This window comes from Penaeus japonicus, unplaced genomic scaffold (genome assembly GCF_977035675.1).
Source record: "Penaeus japonicus unplaced genomic scaffold, GWHDUDI00000001_assembly GWHDUDI00000005, whole genome shotgun sequence".
Classification (NCBI taxonomy): Eukaryota; Metazoa; Arthropoda; class Malacostraca; order Decapoda; family Penaeidae; genus Penaeus; species Penaeus japonicus.
In genome coordinates, this window is record NW_028234407.1 from 10,321,072 (window position 1) to 10,340,681 (window position 19,610).

A 19,610-nucleotide genomic window follows, 5' to 3' on the forward strand; every position below is an offset into this window, starting at 1 on the left:
TGCATCTTTCAAATCCTCGAATGACCGTCTTTTAAAAAGATCTGTTTTTCCTGCCTATCTTTTGACTGTACTCTTATTTTTGCTGTTATCATTATCATAATTGTTGTTCGGATATTGCTTATTGTAGATTCATTGTACTTCATCATCATTGTTATCATTATCATCAGCATTATTATTACCATTACTATTGTCATTGCTATCATTATTATTGTTATCGTTATAATTATTACCATCATCACTATTATCATCATTATCATTACATTAATAATGATAATATTAATTATCATTTTTTTTATCATCATTATCACAATCATTATTATCCTTATCATTACTACTATTATTATTTTTATAATCATCATAATTACCCTTGCACATTATTGTTATCCGTTATCATTATAGCAGTTCTTTCTAAAATCGACAAGTGAAACTCTACGGACGTGCCTGTCACAATTTAAAACATCCATCTAAGTCTACGGGAACCCTCTCCATGTTTTGGCAAACCCTAAGGTAATACAGACAGCACATCCCATCTAATCCCCTAATCCCCTCTGCCCTCTGGATCCCCGTGGTTTTCAAACACTGCATTCTAACCAGTTAGGGGGCTCAGCGTTTATTTTTCTTTTCTTTTATATATAACATATTTCATTCTAATCACATGATCTACCTAACACTCAACTCTTCGCCCCAGGAAAGTGGACTCCAAATAGATGAAGGATACAGCTTCATTGTTAACACGTTTGTTTCTGTATATAATATATCGCATGAAAAGTACTATCTTAGCATACAGAAACGCCGATATTGCACCTTTCTCTGGTTCCATCGGTAAAGGCTGGATTGCTTGGTCACTTATCAGCACAAGTGTAATACTTGAAATCGCATTGTAAATATCGATGGCGAATTAAAGAAAAAATGGTATCGGTACAATTTTTAAATGCTAATTATAACCGTAGTATATGAATGCGTTCATCTTTCACATGCATAGAGTTATTTACATCACATATAATGAGAATATATCACTTTCTTTAATAATATGCGACGCATCGATCTCCTCTAGTTTAGCCTTATAATTATCGTTGCTGTCATTATTAGGATCATTATCGTTATCATCATTATTATTACTATCCTTATTTTTACACTTATCACTTTTAATATCATCATAATCACCATAGTTGTTATCATGTCCTATACACGACGGGCGGATATCTACCGCCGGGAGATATACCGAGGCGTAAGACCGGCTGTACCTGAACCTCTCAGAACGATTTTCACCCATCTTATTCTAAGGGGTGACAAAAGAGGCATTGTATTTTTTCGATAAAGTCAAGAAAAATGTGTATATACAAATGCAACAACAGTGTACAAATTACTATGTACGATGTGTAAATATAGCGAAACTTCATGACGTGACATCATTCACCACGTGGGAAATATTCCAATGACGTGATATGACGTCATTCATCGGGAATTGGTTATTGCTACTGTTATCATTAAAATTGTCATCATTGTAATCATCATTAAAAGTATTCTGTTATCATCATTATCATTATTACAATCATCATCCTCATTTTCATTATCATTACTATTATCATTATTGTCACCGTTATCATTATCATCATTATTACTATCATTGACATTATCTTTATAATCGTCTTTGTCCCTTCTACTGTCATTGTCATTGTCATGATAAGAATAGTAATGATGATAATAGTAATAATGATAATGATAATCATAATGGTGATAATAACAATAAAGATAACAATTATAACAATAGTAATAATAATATCATTATTGTTATCATCATTATCATCATTGCTATAGAAATGATGGAAGCAATGATAATAATGATAAAAATGATAATATAATGATGATAATTATAAAATGATAAATGTAGTAATGATTGATGATAATTGTGACAATAAAAAAGTAATCATCATAATAATAATGATAGTGATAATGATAGTAATAGTGATACTAATAATGATAATGATAACAATTATAACTGTAATGATAATAATAGTGACAATGATAATGATAATAATAATAGTGATAATGATGATGGTAATAATAATAATGATAACCATAATATTAAAAAAACATTACCATTTTCATCATCAATATTACCATTATCATTATCATTATTTGCGATTCTCTCCAGTATCTGTAGCCTATTGATGGGACCCAAGTGCCATATATAAGCTCCTACCCATAGTTCAGACACAACACTGTCCTCGGGGGTGTGAGCTGCTCCTGGCAACACCGTGATTTGGGCACTTCCGGTGACATTAGGTAGACAGAGGTTGGTCCTTGGTGTGGATAAATTCTGGAAACAGTTCTAAATGCACCTGTCACGACTGGATTTTCCTCAGTGATGCTTGATTGATCCTCTTTATCCCATTTTTAAGGGTTTTTTTTTTTATACCTCTTCTTTTTACAGTCTTTAGTTGGGAGTTCTGGTCACCTAGAACAACGAGGTCATTCAGTACCCACTCGTGGTGTTCCTTCGATACAAGCTTGAGGTCAGGTCGATTGTGCTTTTTTTTTAGCTTGGTGATGTTCCAGAAGATGTTTAACAACTCATTCTCAGTGGAAGTAGGAGGCACATGCTTGTACCACTTTTCAATGCACTCAATGCCATATTTTCGACACAACTCCCAATGGACACTCAAGGTTACTCTGTCATGACGCTGTCGATATTTGCATTGAGAGAAACTGGTGTAGAGACTGGCAATATGCTGCACAGTGTCAGAGAACTTCCTACAAACTCCATAACGTGGAAATGGTGAGATTTTATCGATGCTGTACTTGACAAAGTTAGTTCTCAATGTCTGCTCCTAGGCCACACAAAGAAAACCTGTTTTTTTTCAAAATTCACCAACGGCTACACCCATCAGTCTGCCGTGAGAACTTCCCATGCAGGGGCTTCTCCCTACAATTTCAAACTCTCTCTTCCTGAATTCTTGCTTTGTACTTATCCAAAGTTAACATTTCTACTATGATATTTTCCGTGAATGCCGCCTGCAACATCCGCTCCTGGCTATTCTCCAAGTACCCGATGTCACGCACCCTTCAACACTAATCAAATTCCTTCTCCCAGCTGGTAACATTGCCCCTGGTGTGTAACAATCAATTCATGTTCATTAGCTTTCAAATTTTGCGATCCATGTTCAACAGCTCTTCTACAGTCCATTCCACTACACCCACACCATACCTGAATACTCCATCTGCCCATGCATTAATGCTAAAACTATATTTCCGGCATTCAGCTTTGATATATTCATATTTTTTACCCGCCTGACATACCCATCACTGATCTTATTCTTCATATTACAACTTAGAGTCCGATCCAGCTGCAAAATTCCATAATACTCGAGTCCAATCTCCTCTATTTCCCTCATTGCCTTGTCGTCTGGAAGCTCTGTTCCAGTGTTATCTACTTTACGCCCGCGCCTCATGTTCGGACAAACGACATTCCGATGGCCTGGGGAACAACGCACAGTTTGGACCAGGAAAAAACAACTGTTCTTTCTTTAATGGAAGCGTAGAATTTCAGGTCATCCATAAATAACAAGTGGCTTATTGGCCATGCATCCTTGCTCATCTTATGGACAAATCCTTCTCAATATCAGTGTCAGAGGTAGCGCTATGACAACTTACAAGAGACAAAAAGAACCGTCCTGTTATGCCTCTCTTGAGACCCACTTCCTCCGTATGGTTCCCCGCGGATGTTAGGACGCTTCTCCAGCTCGCCATGCTTTTTGGACCGCTGTTACTTACATTGCTGGCCACGCCCACCATTTCCATGCATTTCGATATCTATGACTGTGGTGCAATTATTATTACCATTATTATAACTTTTATAGTTATTATCATTATTATTCTTACTATAATCATCAATATTACCTTTATCATTAAAGCTATAATTATTATCATTATCATTATTATTATTATCCTTTTCGTCATAATTTTGATTATTTATCATCATTAATATTATTGTCATCATTATCATTATTATTATTGTAATTAGTATTATGATGTCATCATTATTATCATTATCATCATCATTATGATCATTATGGTTATCATTATTATCATAATCATTATTCTAGCTATTATCATTATCATTATCATAATTGTTGTTCTTGTTATGGATGTTAGTATCATTATCATTATCATTATCTTTATCGTTTTACTATAGTAATAACAATAATGGTAGTAGCAATAGTAGTAATAATAATAATATTAATCATAGTAATAATAGTGATAATAACAAAAACTATAATGATGATAATGATAATGATAATGATGATAACAGTAATAACGATGATAATAATAATAATAATAATATTAATAATAATAATGAAAATAGTAACAATTATAATCATAATCATTATAATAAACATTATCATTATCATCATTGTTACTAGTCACATTCCTATAATTATTATTACTGTCATGATTGTTATCATTATTTCTTTATCTCTTTATCATGATCATGATTTTTCATTATCATTATTTTCATTGGCATCATTACCATCACCACCACCATCCTCATTATCATTGTCGTTGTGATTATGATCATGATTATTATCAATGTTATTAATATTATTGTTGTTTTTGTTATCATTATTAATTTAGTTCTTTTTCCTCATATTATTATTACTAGTGTTGTTATCCTCCCCATCATCATTATAATATTGCTATATATCATCATTATCTTTTCATTTTCGTCATCAATCAGTTTTCATTATCATTACTGCGCACGCACGCGCACGTACACGCACGCACACGTACACTACATTACATTGTATTGTATTGCTATTCACACATTTTGTTTACAAAGAATATCACATTATCAGCATGATTAAGGGAACAGAATAAGACGACTGACCGGTTTCAAATGGTGTGTGTGACCAAGATAAATGTAGGTTTCTGAGGTCGAGGGGAGGATGCAATACCATTAAATACCATTATCTGTCGGGAGCACATGTTATTGCAACAACCATGTTGGTGCTATGTGATAAGCAGACTTTTACTAATGAAATAATAGTTTTATGCCTTATTGGAGATATACATAGGGAAGTGAAAGGCTAATACATTTTGACATTTATTTTTTATTTTCCGACTTAGGATAATTTTTTTAGACAGCTGAGTCAAAAGACAATTATAGTGCACTAGAACACAATCAATATTATTGGTAAACAAATTGAGCATCTTTTTACTTTTTTGTTTATTTGATCACTCCTCTTTAGTAACCATGCTCAAGTTAAATAAAAAGGGTATAGTTGTCACATGCTTACTATTGACTTAATATCTGCCTGTGATAATTTTTGTCATAACATTTACAACTATTCTAAAACGATTAAGCAATATACAAAGTTATCCTTCTTCCTTCCCGGTATTTTTCACCCTATTGCATGTGTTGGCATGAATGTAACTTGCTAAATAATACTAGGAGATTGTATTCCCATACATTCAAAGCAAACAAAACAGTGGAGTTAAAGAAAACAGAAAAAAACGAATATTCTTACGTACTGCCAAGATTTGCCCTGCGTGGTCTGAACTGCCTGCTAAGCTACCGTGTCATATTGGTAAAAATGACATATGATTAAGTATTTTTGCACATGACTGAAGGTCAAAATATTGATTTTACACACAAGTATAAGTATATACTTGAAATCTGATCACTTCTCTGTTGTTGAATACTCCCAGTATTATTTTTACAGGATTCCAGTGTTATTTTCATGTAATTTCTTTACTGTGTGTTTAGGGGGGAGGGATTACATTGCTTTAATACATTATATCCACACAGGCATTCAACAGTTATCTGTGGCAAGAGTATGTAATAATTCTTGTCCATCATGAGGCTTTACATGTCACTAGTCCATCAGATAAAGTTTCTGGTAGAACATACACGAGAGAACTGAGAAGCTTTTGACAAACTAAACTTCAATGAAATGTTAACTTCTTTGGCATGTCTTAATCAGAAATAAAATCTGACTCTGTTGCACATTTAACTGCAATATTTCAAATAATTATGTGAATGAATTTCTTGTAAGTACTTTCTGTGACTAAATAAATTTAGTGGCTGATGGGTCCATTTGTAATTCATCATTTGATATTAGGATTGCAACTAGTCCTTTTAGTGGTTATAATTTTTTCATATCACTATTATTCAGTCCTTTACATAGATATTCTAATTCTATAGTTTTTTTTTCAATTTTCCATAACAATACTGTTATCTTTAAGGTAGTGAATATCAGTATAATCTAACATACTGTTCTTTGGTGTATGCATTATAAAGGATTAGGATATAGAGATATACAGATATTTACACAAAGGCTTTAATCTATTTCAGATGACAATGCAGACACAGTAAAATCACAGCTTAAAAACATCAAACAAAAGCTTAGTTGCTATGGCTTCTTGCCCTTTCTGGGACATCTCTGCTGGATAACTTTAACTCAGCATGAAGAAGGGTACAAAACTTTCTCTTTTTTTAGGAAATATTATTCTACTCATTGACCTTTCATGGTTCCCTGGGCCAAAGTTTAAAAAGTCAACAGACTAAGATAAAACATAATGAGGAAATCTCAGGTTTGTGACATTTGATGAGTATATAGTTGAAAAATGACATTTACTAATATTTCAAATGACACTCTGGCCCTGGGATAAACCAGAACTCTTGGTACAGGGCATGAAGAGCAATATAAAAAAGACAAAGACAGGAACAAATGATTCAGCCAATGGAGTGAATGATGGGGGAATCATTGATCATGTGCATTTGATATGTTGTCAATGATGTTCTATAAATGAAGCCTCACTGACAAAGATCTCTGGGAAAACTTGGAGTCATGCCACAATCAATCATTTGCAGCAGATCAGAGAAACCCAGTTTATACATTCCTAGAATTCTAGCAAGATGTTAATTCTTTGTTTGATACAAAATGTGAAAATGAATAATGCATTCATACATACATCTTCTGGTATATGGAATGCTATAAAAACAAGTTGGCTGGGCTCGGTTAACTTCAGGGGGAAGCCTGTTGTCTTGTGCAGAGTCCAATTTGCAAAATGGGTCGTCTTGACCTAGTCGTTTTCAGAGGAAGGAAACAATAAGTGTGGGGAGTCTGGAGCTGGGTCAAGTTGGTGCATATGTGAGGGATGAGGGATGACTCTGCACAAGAAAACCAAAGTGTCAACTTCTCCTATTCAAGATACATGATAATAATTTATACAATTGGTCCAAGAACCTAGAGAGGAGCCACTGAAATATGCCCGAGACCAGCTCCGTTCTCTTTATGACCAACTTGTGCACAATAGCTCTAACACTACGATGATGATGATAATAATAATAAAATAATGATAATAATTAATCATATTATAAGAAGCCAATGACTAAACAACCCAGCCTGCTCCCACCAAATATGGCAGTGCTGTTGAGGTTATGTTGTGTGGTGATGAAGAGTTCTCACTCTTGATATATTCTTTATCTAATATTATAATGCTTTACTCAGTCTATGATTTTGTGGATCCAAAGACAATCTGTCAACACATATTGAGGAATAAACTTGTGGAACCAAAAACAGTTCCTTCTCTGAGGGGAGGGGCATCACCACAGGCGAGACCTATGGGTGGGTAGGTGGGCGGTGAGCTGAAACAGCCCATATTGCGCCAGGGCTGGAATGGAGGGTTGGAGGGTGTTGGGGGCAGGAATGGGAGGGTAACTGACTTGAGGGATTTTGTGGGGGAGGGTCACCTTGGGTGAAAAGGCACAGGTCTAACCAAGACAACGCCTGCACGACATAGGAAATATTTGATTAGAAGTGATAAAACTTCACTTCAGGAGTTTTTTATTTCTATATTATTGAAATCAGATCGAAGCAGCTGGAAATTAAATATGAAACAAGCAAGCTTTTATTGCTTCCTTTGCAGCACAAAATGTTATGATGAAAATCAGATTTTATAAAAAGGATATCTTGTTATGCAGGAGGAAAAGCCCTGGCCTCTTCACCAGAGACTGACCCAGTCTACAAACATCAGCACTTGAGAAAAAATCAATTGTCACTTCTTTCAAAAACTTGCACAGCAAGACACCAAGAGAAGACTACAGTTCAGTAACAAACTTACTAATCAGTGAATGCCTACAGTAATGAAGCTGTCGTCACATGTCTACCTGATCTTGCTGTCTAGCTTTCATACAGATGAGCAAATATTGAAAAAGAACTATTTCATTCTTTGAGACATCTATCTCCTCCTTAAATATCTACACATGTACAAAAACTTTACATACATTCAAACACATTCCTCACACAGGATATTTCAGTACTGCCTGAGATTCATTTGTGAGTGTACAGGCCTTGGTGGAGCCTGCAGAATGCACGGAGTTGCAGTACTGACCTGGTATAAACTAAGGGTGAGAGTAGTATACAGGGGGAGGCTATGAATGGCCCACACTCCCCTACACACATATCAGAGTATATAACTCATCACATGAGAACCAATAAATGCTGTCCTCAGAGTCTGTGGTGCAATACATTAAACCCTTGTAGTCTTGATATGCTTCACAGTTGTAGTGAATGAGGACAAACAAATAAAATCAATAGGTATAGCACAAAAATGCACTTTTTTAAAGTCAATAATGCACAAATCAAAACAGATTTGCCTGGGGTACTTGGCACGTAACAGGGTCATAACAAAAACATGTAAATACTCAATCCAAGACTCTTCACCTTTCATCCCATACTATCACACAACTGTCTTTTATGGAATGTTAGTTCTTCTCCCACCAATCACAAATGACAATGATGCACTGCCTCGGCCTTGGGTGGCTGTCCTGACATTCTTTACAAGATAGGACTTTTTTATCACTACAAATGATTGTAGAGGGAGCTTTAACTCTACACTGAACACTGGCATCTTCCATCACCTCATTGTAAAGTCTTGGCACTGTGGGGGGGCGTCATGTGCATTACATGACCTAAGGAAGGAGGACCAGTCTCTTTCAGGGGTGGGCCTGCTTTAAGCCTCCGGGACGGCCACGTCTGGTCTGCAGCTGCCCTCAGGTAGGCCAAGTGGAGGATATACTTCCTACTACCACATATAAGGACAGCAGGGAATAAGCTATATATTACATATAAGGGACTCCATGAGTATCTAATACTGTATTTATCCTCTATAAATGAACTATACCACATCCCTCAACTTACTCTCAAAGTTATGCTAAACAGGAAACTAGTCATTAAATATTGTTTATTATTATTAACTTTTTTTTGTTTTTTTTTGGCAAGTCAGACCTAAACGAGCATCTGATATAATTTTAAATATAGCACCAGTAAAGCTTTCATTCACTGACATACTGATGTGATTCATGTCTTCTTAATCATGTAGATATTGCTGATTTAATGATCTATTTAAGGCAACATGTATATGACAAAGGGCAATATTAAAACAAGTTATCTCTCCACATAGGCCAATCGTTCTTGCAAAAGAGGGACGGACCCCTCCCCCCCCAGCTGATGCCCTGAGTTTTCCCAGGTTAAGAATTTTAACAGTGCTTCACGATGGTGTTGAGGAAGATGCTCCAGCAATGAGGTGAGTAACATAGTGAGGCTACAACTTCACCACTTAATGGTCCTCCTCCTCTTCAGATTCTCCGTGACCATACATGTCAGCCAGCTTACTAAAGCGTGGGCCCCAGTTGTTCAGGTAGTCAAAATCTTGTTCGTTGTCATCAGTGCCTGTTAGGAGAAATAAGAGTCATGACATTGCTCATCCCTAGATTATTTGCAATAGTAATTATTGCTAACTGTATAAAAAGTCTTATCAAGGGTCATCATATTTCCCCCCCCCCAATATTGATGTAGCACTTGAGATATCAAGTTATGAAGACTTATTCTTACTGAAATATAAATATTGCTTTAATGTTCTTTACGTTATATTATATTAGGAGAACAGTGAACAGCTGATATGTTGATTTTGAGCAGATGTAGTGTTTTCAGGCAAATACTATACTGAATAAACTTTTTAAATATTATTTGTAGGAGTGTAATCATTACTTAATTACTTACCTGAAGCCAGAGATGAGAGAGAACCTGCAGTAGAACCACCTCCTTCATAAGCATAATTACGTAGATCATCAAATGGTGGTGCATTGGGATCATTGTCAGCCTTATTCTTGTGTTCACTAATGAACACCCCAACATCAGGCTGTCCACCAGGACCATCTGTTAAAAAAAGTGATGATAAAGTTCATAAATAAGAAAAAAGAAAAACAAAGAAAGAAAGAAAAGAAAAAAGAAAAAAATACACACACACATACATATATACACATATACATATCTATCTATCTATATTTCTATATATATATATATATATATATATATATATATATATATATATATATATATATATATATATATATATATATATATATATATATATATATATATATATATATATATATATATATATATACATATATATATAAAATTACAAGAAACTATAAATTACACATCCATGAAACAGGACTACAATCTTCTGGAATATAATATAAAATACATATTTTGCAAAAAGAACATTGACCCATATTGAATGCACACATACACAATATCTTGTCAGATAATCTTTAGTCTAATATGAATCAGACTGAACAATTTCCATCAACAGACATGCTTGCCCTATTCTTTCTCTCCTTCCCCATCATGCTGGGACAACACTCTATACTCACATGGCATTTTGCCCAGAAGAGGCCCACCGTTGCCAATGGCTGGCCCTACTGGGATCTGTAGAGGGGTGATGTCGAAAGCTGTCATATCGTCCTCTCCGCCTCCTTCATCATCATAATTGATGATGTTCTCACGTACGTCATCATAAGGATCAGCCTTGGGGAAGTGTCGCTCCTTTTGCCGGTTGTAAACCACAAACACTAGCACCAAAACTAGGAAAAAAATTTCAAGCACATTAAAAGAAAGATCTCATGCTTCAATCATTATTTCAGTAGTCACAAAATGTATTCATTTAAATAATAATAAACCTGTATATTACTTTAGACAGATAAGTTAAATACTAGACCTGTACTTAAAATAATACATCAGATTAGACCATAAATACAAACTAGACCTGTATTGAATAAAAATGTTCTTTGAATAATTTTTGAAATGATATAAGATGAGTTTTGATAACTAGAAATTTAATTTCTATAACAATTAACCCTCATGTCAGGGCTTACCTAGTATTTCAAAAAAAATTCACAGTCTATAATATCTTACTGTGATGAATATTCTATTAATATGTTTTATAATACACTGTAGGTACTTGTGAATCAAAATCTTGTAGACCAAAATTCTTTATCAATAAAAAGGAATATTATGGCTCTACTTACCTTTGGCATCCTTTGTTCACAATATCAATATTATTGGTAACTTACCTAGTAGTACCAGAATACAGATGACAATGGCAACAACAAAATCAGTGGATGGTTTAAGAACAGTTTCTGTAAGGGGCCTTGTGCAATCTAATCCTTGAAAACCATCAACACAATCACACATATATCCGCCTTCATCAGGTTCAAGATCCCGGCATACTCCGCCATTACTGCAAGGTTGCCAGAGCTCACACTCGTTGATGTTGAGGCAGTCACCATGGTGTTGAATGGATCCCTCTGGGCAGCTGAGGAATAAATGACCAAACAAAACTATTTACCTGCTGTTTGGTGATCCTTTTGGGATTGGGGGTCATTTCTTATAACCCAGGTTAGTAGAGGTATCCAAGACCTGAAGGATAAGGTCTATGTCTACAAGCATGCATCATGCAAATACTGAATACTGTGGTTTGTCTGTGAATAACTCCAATCACACTGAATCTTTCACATAAACTCAAACACACCAACAATCATTCTGTCCTACCTGTTTGTAGTTAAGTAACAAAACAATAGCTATGATCCATTTAACCCATTGGTCGCGGTATTAAAAAAAGGTCTGTGCAGTAGGATGGCTGTTTTACATGTCTGGCACGATGCCATCCGCGTCTATGACCGACTCTGCTTTTGCAGCATATCATGCCATCCGCTGGTAATGGGTTAATATTCCTTCCTATCATGCAAATCCTTGGATCTACCTCACCTTGTTCCAGGATCTCCCTGTTTGTAATTTTCAGGTATACAGTAATTGTAAACTGACACCATGCTTTTCCATCTATCTGAAAGTGCTATAATTTCTCACCTAAAATGATAAGAAGACAAACAAGTATGGCAGCTAAAGCGCCTAGACTCAGTCGAACTGTCCTGCCCTCCTGTAATAGCTCACAGTTCTTGCCATAATACCCTCGTGGGCAGTCACAAATATATGAGGGTTCTTGGTTATGACATGTTCCTCCATTCTGACAAGGGTCATTCAAGCACTCATCCTGGTCTACACATTCTTGTTGGTCACTAGAGAGGACTGTGCCATCCTCACAGCTATGGGCAAACAAAGGATATAAAAAAGGACAAGATGAAGAGGAAAATACAAGCAAGAAAAGGATGCATGCAGTGTACAGAAACCAATTCATGGACAACAGTGATAATGTATAAATTCATGAGAAGTGTTCATAAATCCATGTTACCAGTTCCAAAGAAGATGAGGGCAGCAGAAATAGAGAGAGAGCGCTATTAGTTTACTTTTACATCACCTCAACAAACCATCCCAAAGAAGTTGACATGCTATGCCAATCTGGGTACCTGCTTTTACTTTATGTGCTATATTACAACTCTATGTAATAGTAGGTTCAAAATACATGTTAATTTGCTGGACTACTCAAGTTAATTGGGATTCAAATTGGATAATACCACAACTGGTACATTAGAGTTTTCCAATTCCTTAGGAAATTTTCAATAAGCTATGCATTTTACTTGTATTCTTCCTTAGTGAAATATAACATTAAATCATACATAATGCAACTGATATAAATGTTTGACATATACATTTGAATAATTTCATTTTTACAAAATATAGCTGAAAAAAGGCATCAAGCTCACAGAAGACTTACCCGCACTCATGTTTCATCCACAAGTCCTTGCAAGTGAATGGTGCCAGACAGGTGACATTAATACACTGGTTCTGAGAAATGCAGTTCTTGACCAAGTTACGGAACATAGTGGCCTGGCCCCACTGGGTGCCATTGAGGCCTGGTGGAAGGGGAAGATGTTTTCCCTCAAGTCTGATGTCATCCAAACAACCTGGAAATCAGAAATGTATAATTGTCAGTATAACAGATTCAACTTACTAACAATCTTTCAGAAACAAACAAACAAACAGAACTTTATATAAAAAAAAAGTGAACATACCCAGTTTGTAATCATTGTACACTTCGAAGGTCCTGATGCCTGTGTACTCAGCCTTTCCTCCTGCATATACACCCTCCTGCTTGTCAACATCCATCAACATGTGGCCTGAAAATGCCATTGTTTCGTTGTAGCGTCGGCCTTCACCGCCATCCATCCTCAGAGTTGAAGTGGAGCCATGTCTCTCCACTGTCACGGAATGCCAGATGCCATCATTAACAGCCACTGCAGAGAGCCACAGGTCGTGTTCTTCTGTCCGTAAGCTATTTAAGTTGTAGCGGAATCGTAACCTTCCATCTTTGATCTCCAAGATGCCATATTCCCTATTATGCTGATCTGAAATTCTGAACAATTCTCCATATTCCTGCCAAGTGCGGAACCTCAGCTGGATTTCTGTGCTGAAGGAGTTAGGCTTGAATGACAGTGCATATTTAACATAGGACTGCGTTTCGAAGTAGGAAGAGTTTGTGGGTTCGTCACATGTTGGCCCTGTCCAACCTGGCTTGCATTTGCATACTGGTTGAGATAGTGACCCTGAACACACACCATTTGGTCCACAAGTTGGCACAACAGAGTTACTTCTACAAGCCTCCTCCAGTTGTGGGCAACCCATCTGAGTATGACGGTACAGGCCTGGACGAGCAAGATCGTACAATTCACTATTGACCATGAGATTCTTGATGCACCCACTGAAGGGTCGGCCATGAGGCACATGTTGCCACTTGTACATGCTGGGATCTGGCTGCTCATGTGCTAAGCCACCAACCTGAAGTGGGGCATTGACATTCAAGTATTCGTTAAATGGAGGAATGGTGCCCTTGGCCTGACAGCCTGAGGGGTCAAAGATGGGATCACTGCCATCTTCAGGTTCTTGAACTTCTGCTGCAACACAATGATCTACATCCATTCTCACAGTCTGTAATTTGAAACAATTTTGCCTTTATTAGGAAAAGAAAGATAATAAATATGACTATGCTGAATTTAAACAAACACAAAGGAAAACTCCACTGCTGTATAAGCAAATATAACACAAATGAGAACTTACCTCTGTATCCCAGAATATGTCAATCTTATGCCAGCTTCCATCATTAAGCTGGTTTTTGGTGTTGACTCTTAGCTGTAAGGTACCAGACCCAAAGTCGATCAACAATCTTGGCCGACCATTTTCCAGTTCAAGCGCAATGAAGTCTGACACAATGATTTCGTCTGTTTCTGGAGGAGTTATGGGTCCATTGTAGAAGAGAAGACCATCTGCTCGTCTTGTAAGGAATTCCAAGCTGATGTGTGAGTTATCGCACATAGCTAGGGCTGGGAACCAAGCAAAGCCATTACCTCTGAATGTACGTCTCAGCATCTGGCAACGTGGGCCATCATAGCCCTCTGGACATCTGCAACGAATTCCTGATTTGCCTTCGATACATCGGCCACCATTATAACAAGGGTTTGGACGGCAGGATTCTTCTGCAGAGAAGTTACGAGCTCCACATGTGCATTCAGGTATTACTTCTGTTCTTACACCTACTAGTGATGTTTTGTTTGCATTCACCATATAAGGCAAATTAGATATAACTAGGTGGTTTGTACATGATCCTTCACAAGCAACATTTTCATAGAGACATTCATCGATACCAACCATAGTAATATTAATACCAATTTCACTTTCAATCTCCGCTCTATGTTGCAGGACAAGGCCATTTAACTTTATTGGATGATAGTAAGGCGACCCATGGGCTGAGAAACGGATGTCTGTGATTGGTGGTCTTTCTTGTCTCAGCTGTATACTAAATACGTCAACATTTTCAATGTTTGTACCAACAAGTCTTGCTATTTTCTCTCGGAACATGTCTGATTTACTGCGCACCACACGCTGACTCCTGTAATCCCATATCCTGATGAAGTCCTCGTCTGTCATGTTGGAAATACGGATGGACCCTGAATTTACAACTGCCATCTCAGGAATTTCCTTAACCGTTACAGTGACATTAGCCTCAACATCAGTCTGTGTGTGTTTTCGATCATATACATGGAACTGGAGGAAATATGTTCCTTCTTGGATGTGTTGTTTCATTGTGATCATACCATCATCCTCATTTAGCTTGAAGTTAGGATGTGGTTCAGTTGCCCAGTTGAACTTCTTGTCAGGCAAATCCCAGTCATCAAGATCATAAACATACACTCGACCAATGCGTGTTTCTGGAGCTTGTCCCTTGTAGTTATAGACAAAAATGTCTTTTGCACCTGGCTGCATCTTATTGTCGTTTTCATCTCCAATTATGATGGTCAAAGTTGAGGTGCCAGTCATCTGAGGTGTACCAGCATCTTTGATGACAATTGGTACATGATATTCTTTTTGTACCTCACGATCAAATGTCCTCAATGAGGAAATTACTGCCATGCCATCACCATTAGCTCCTTTAGGAATATGCTCCACCTTGAAGGATGCACGAATCTCATCTGATGCTGTGGAATCCATACGGAAATGGAAAGGAGGTCCATTACCTTTGGATCTATCATCATCATCAGTTGCCAAAACTTCTACTATCTTTCTTGGTGACTGATTCTCAGGCAAGACTGGACGGTAATCCTTGAGGAATCTGGGAGCATTATCATTAATGTCTTGGACAATAACTGTCAGGGTGGCAGTGGCTGTTTTTGCTGGAGTACCATCATCAATAGCCAGGATCTTCACAGAATGGCGAGGATTCTCTTCTCTGTCAAGCATTCTCTGAATTTTGACAGTTCCAGTGCTATCAATGGCAAACTGTCTCCTTCTATCTGATGCTCGATCTATTGCATATGATACCTTGCTCTGTCCACCCTGGTCAGGATCTGTGGCCTTAAAAGTCTTCAAATTCTTTCCTATCTCTGCATTTTCAAAGACAGGTGCCTCAATGTTTGGCTTTTCAAATTGGGGTTTATTATCATTGATGTCTCTTAATTCCACTTTAACCCATGAATATGCAACGTGATACTTTTCAGCATCATTGTCTTCTCCTTTGTCATTGACTTGTATCTTGAATCTGAACCCACTGCGCTGCATGGGATCTTCATAGTCTAGTGGCTGTACAATCTTCAGTGAGCCTGTGCCATCATTGTTTCGAACCATTGTGAACTTATCGGCACCAAATCCTGAGGACTCAATTACTTTGTAGTGGAACTTGTTGGTTTCATCCTCATCATGAACTGTTACTGTTAAGATGGCTTGATCAGGCAGAAGAGCCCCCTCTGTTTCATCTACTTCTGTTACCCATTCTTCTTTGGTAAACCTGGGTGGCATATCGTTTATGTCTCTGACTCTTATGCTTGCAGTACCAGTCCCTGTAAATTAAGAAAAAATTTAGCTAATACATTTGACACAACATCTGTAACATGATCAATCAATTACACCATTAAATAAATAAATACAAAAGAAATAATCATACCTTTAAGACCTCCTCCATCCACTGCAACCACTTGAATGGAATAATCAGGAGTCTTTTCTCTGTCAAGGCAGCACACGGCTGTCTTAATTACTCCAGTATCTGGCTCAATTTCGAAGATGGGCATTGCTGTGTTTTCATCAATGACATTCTTCTCAATGGAATATGTAAGTTTGGCATTTGTACCTTCATTGGGATCATCATAATCTTCTGCTGTCATGGTCATGACAACCATACCTTGCGTTCCATTTTCAGTCACGTTGCCAAAATACACCATCTGAAGAAAATTAATACAAATAAACATCTTACAACTACCATCTTTACAATAAAACAATCTATTAAGGATAATAAACCAACAGTTCTGTAGATATATTCCAAGAGCTTCACAAACCTGTGGGAAAACTGGAGCATTGTCGTTGATGTCCTTAAGGTTGACCTGGACATCAGCATAACCCACCAGACCAGTGCCGCCTTCATCCTGAGCAAACACTGTGAACCTCCAAGTAGGCCTGCCTTTGGGATGGTCACGATCAAGGGGCTGTAAGTGAAGAATAGCATCAGTATCATACTATACTCAATATAAATCCAAACCTACAATATTCACAAAAGGGTTAAAAAGAATAAAACTTAATTAACTCAATTAATCCTTCAAGGGTAAAAAAGATCTAATTCACACACAGCTAATAAAGAGAAAAAACTAACCTTCTTGACAAAGATCTCTCCTGAGGTGCGATTGACTTCAAACTGAGACTGGTCTGGGTTGTCAACGTAAATACCTTGGCCAGTTAGGAAATACACAATGTCCTGCACTCTGTCACGATCACCGTCAGCTGCAGTTACCTGTTCAATGATATCATCTATTAGTCAGAATTTGAACATAAATGAATAAAGATTTGTATAGATATATATATCAGCAATGAATTCCAATATGCCTTTTGAAGAAACATCAATGAAAAATTATTTGAAAAATTAGAAAATTTGTATTCATATCACAATAGAAATATGCAATAATTGGATTTCTTATGATAAAAAGGTACAGCAACATGCCTTACAATCCAATGATAATTAACCCTAAGAGTTCATGCACTTACGGGGAATAGAAACTCGTTTTTATAAATAAAATAAAAGGCACAGGCTGCAATACGTGTGACTTGGTCGGTGTAATTGAAAAAAAAAAAAGAAGGGTTTTCTGTTGCAAGTGCAGTGTTTGGTTTTCAAGCTTGTTAATAATAATCATTACCTGTGGTACAAGATGAAAGCAGGCAATAATAGAATATCATTAGTAATCCTGCAAAGCCAATATGCTTTCAATTGGCATCAATCTTTGTGGATAGCATGTTCAACTGCATAATATTCCTTTAGCATTCACATTCTTAATTTTTTTTTTATAATTTACATACTCCGCAATGCATTATACCATAATATAATGGTATATAGAATGGGGGCCGAACTCCTTTTAGGATTTTGCAAAATCTCTTGATGCCATTATAGGAAAAAATAAAAATAAAAATAAAAAGGTTTTGGAATAACGAGGTTTTTCTTGACAATGCAGAAAAAAAAAAAAAAAAAAAAAAAAAAAAATCAGGCTATAGTTAAAATCATTAATCAATCATAATTGATATACAATGAAATTAATTAAGTACAATCTACAAGACATATGTTGCATATTACAGTGCATCTCTTAATATGAATTTCTTTCTTTTTTAGACAATCTTCTCTCCTCGTTATCCCTCTCCCTGTCTGTCCTTCTAAAAATGTCTACCTTGAGCAGTCGAATAGGCAAACCATCACTCCTCTCCTCTTCGATTGTGGCCTCATACTTTGATCGGTCGAACTCGGGAGGGCGGTCATTGACGTCGGCGATATGGATAACTACTTTGGTGGTAGCTTCGTTGACACTATCGGTGGCCACTAGAGCTAGTTCGTACTGTGTACCACCAAACAAGCATCCGGAGAACAAACAAAAACAAAAACAGTAAACATGGATACTTCATGAGCATGCTTGCTGCAGTGAAACAAAACATAAATGTAAAAACCAAACGGTTATCACATCTGCTGCACATGCACGGCACTGGAATAAAGGGGTAAAATAATCTGGAAGTACTTTGGGTGGGTATTAATAAAAAAAAAGGGAAAAGAAAATTAAAATCAGAATCAGCAGTACATTGAGGTGAGACATGCAGCTGTAAGTAAACAGCAAAGGTACATAATTTAGTAACTAAAAGCTTAGGTTCATAACCTGCGTTACAGTCGCGTGCATCGCATTTGTTGTAGGGTGTGGGAAGAACTAACAAAGAAATAATGTTGTTGGTGGGAACACAAAGTCCCATGGGAAAAATAAAAATATAAATATAATTTTCTTGTCGTAACCACATAAAACAACTAGTAAACTAATGCAGTCAGGTCACAGATAAGTGGATGGTGCAGTATAACAAGCTAAGAAGAGATCCGAGAGCGACAGAGACCGTGAGGATATTTTTAGGCAGGCTGCGGTCATCTTCCTCGGTGATCTGCGTCTCATACAGTGGACGGTCAAACATGGGTGGATTGTCATTCACATCTTTGACGTGAATGACAACTGTGGTGTGGTTCTCATTACGATTGTCTGAAGCCACCAGTTTGAGCTCATACTGGGCAAATAGAAGGGCTGGTGAGATTATGTGTAGCCTAATGATTATAATTGATGAAATATGTATCATTGCTGTATACCTGAATGCATCATAAACCAATATGAGCTTTGGTTAAAAGTGACAGGAGAGTAAGGAATTAATGATTATGAAAATCAGTATTCTGACTGATGAGGGGGAAAATGCGACAATATTTCCATGAAAAAGTACACAAGAGTAAAGCCTACTGAAAGAAATGAGATGATG

At 36.8% G+C, this 19,610-nt stretch overlaps 1 protein-coding gene across 13 annotated transcripts in view; it reads right to left on the bottom strand.

Annotated features, from left to right (window-relative positions):
• Window positions 1-6,327: 6,327 nt before the first annotated feature.
• The window catches only part of CadN (neural cadherin), a 304,767-nt gene continuing 291,484 nt past the window's right edge, over window positions 6,328-19,610 (bottom strand). For 4 of the 13 annotated variants that reach the window (XM_086536983.1, XM_086536982.1, XM_086536978.1 and 1 more), the window contains 11 exons: window positions 18,500-18,664; window positions 17,440-17,577; window positions 17,129-17,275; window positions 16,741-17,014; window positions 14,364-16,636; window positions 13,322-14,234; window positions 13,024-13,213; window positions 11,426-11,667; window positions 10,727-10,936; window positions 10,068-10,223; window positions 6,328-9,737 (listed from right to left, as the gene is read on the bottom strand). In XM_086536983.1, the coding sequence (XP_086393109.1) occupies window positions 9,625-9,737; window positions 10,068-10,223; window positions 10,727-10,936; window positions 11,426-11,667; window positions 13,024-13,213; window positions 13,322-14,234; window positions 14,364-16,636; window positions 16,741-17,014; window positions 17,129-17,275; window positions 17,440-17,577; window positions 18,500-18,664 (4,821 nt within the window). In that variant the 3' untranslated portion in view covers window positions 6,328-9,624. Of the gene's footprint in view, window positions 9,738-10,067; window positions 10,224-10,726; window positions 10,937-11,425; window positions 11,668-12,218; window positions 12,455-13,023; window positions 13,214-13,321; window positions 14,235-14,363; window positions 16,637-16,740; window positions 17,015-17,128; window positions 17,276-17,439; window positions 17,578-18,499; window positions 18,665-19,202; window positions 19,368-19,610 lie in introns of all 13 variants that reach the window. The other 9 variants (XM_086536980.1, XM_086536979.1, XM_086536975.1 and 6 more) reach the window with 3 other exon arrangements.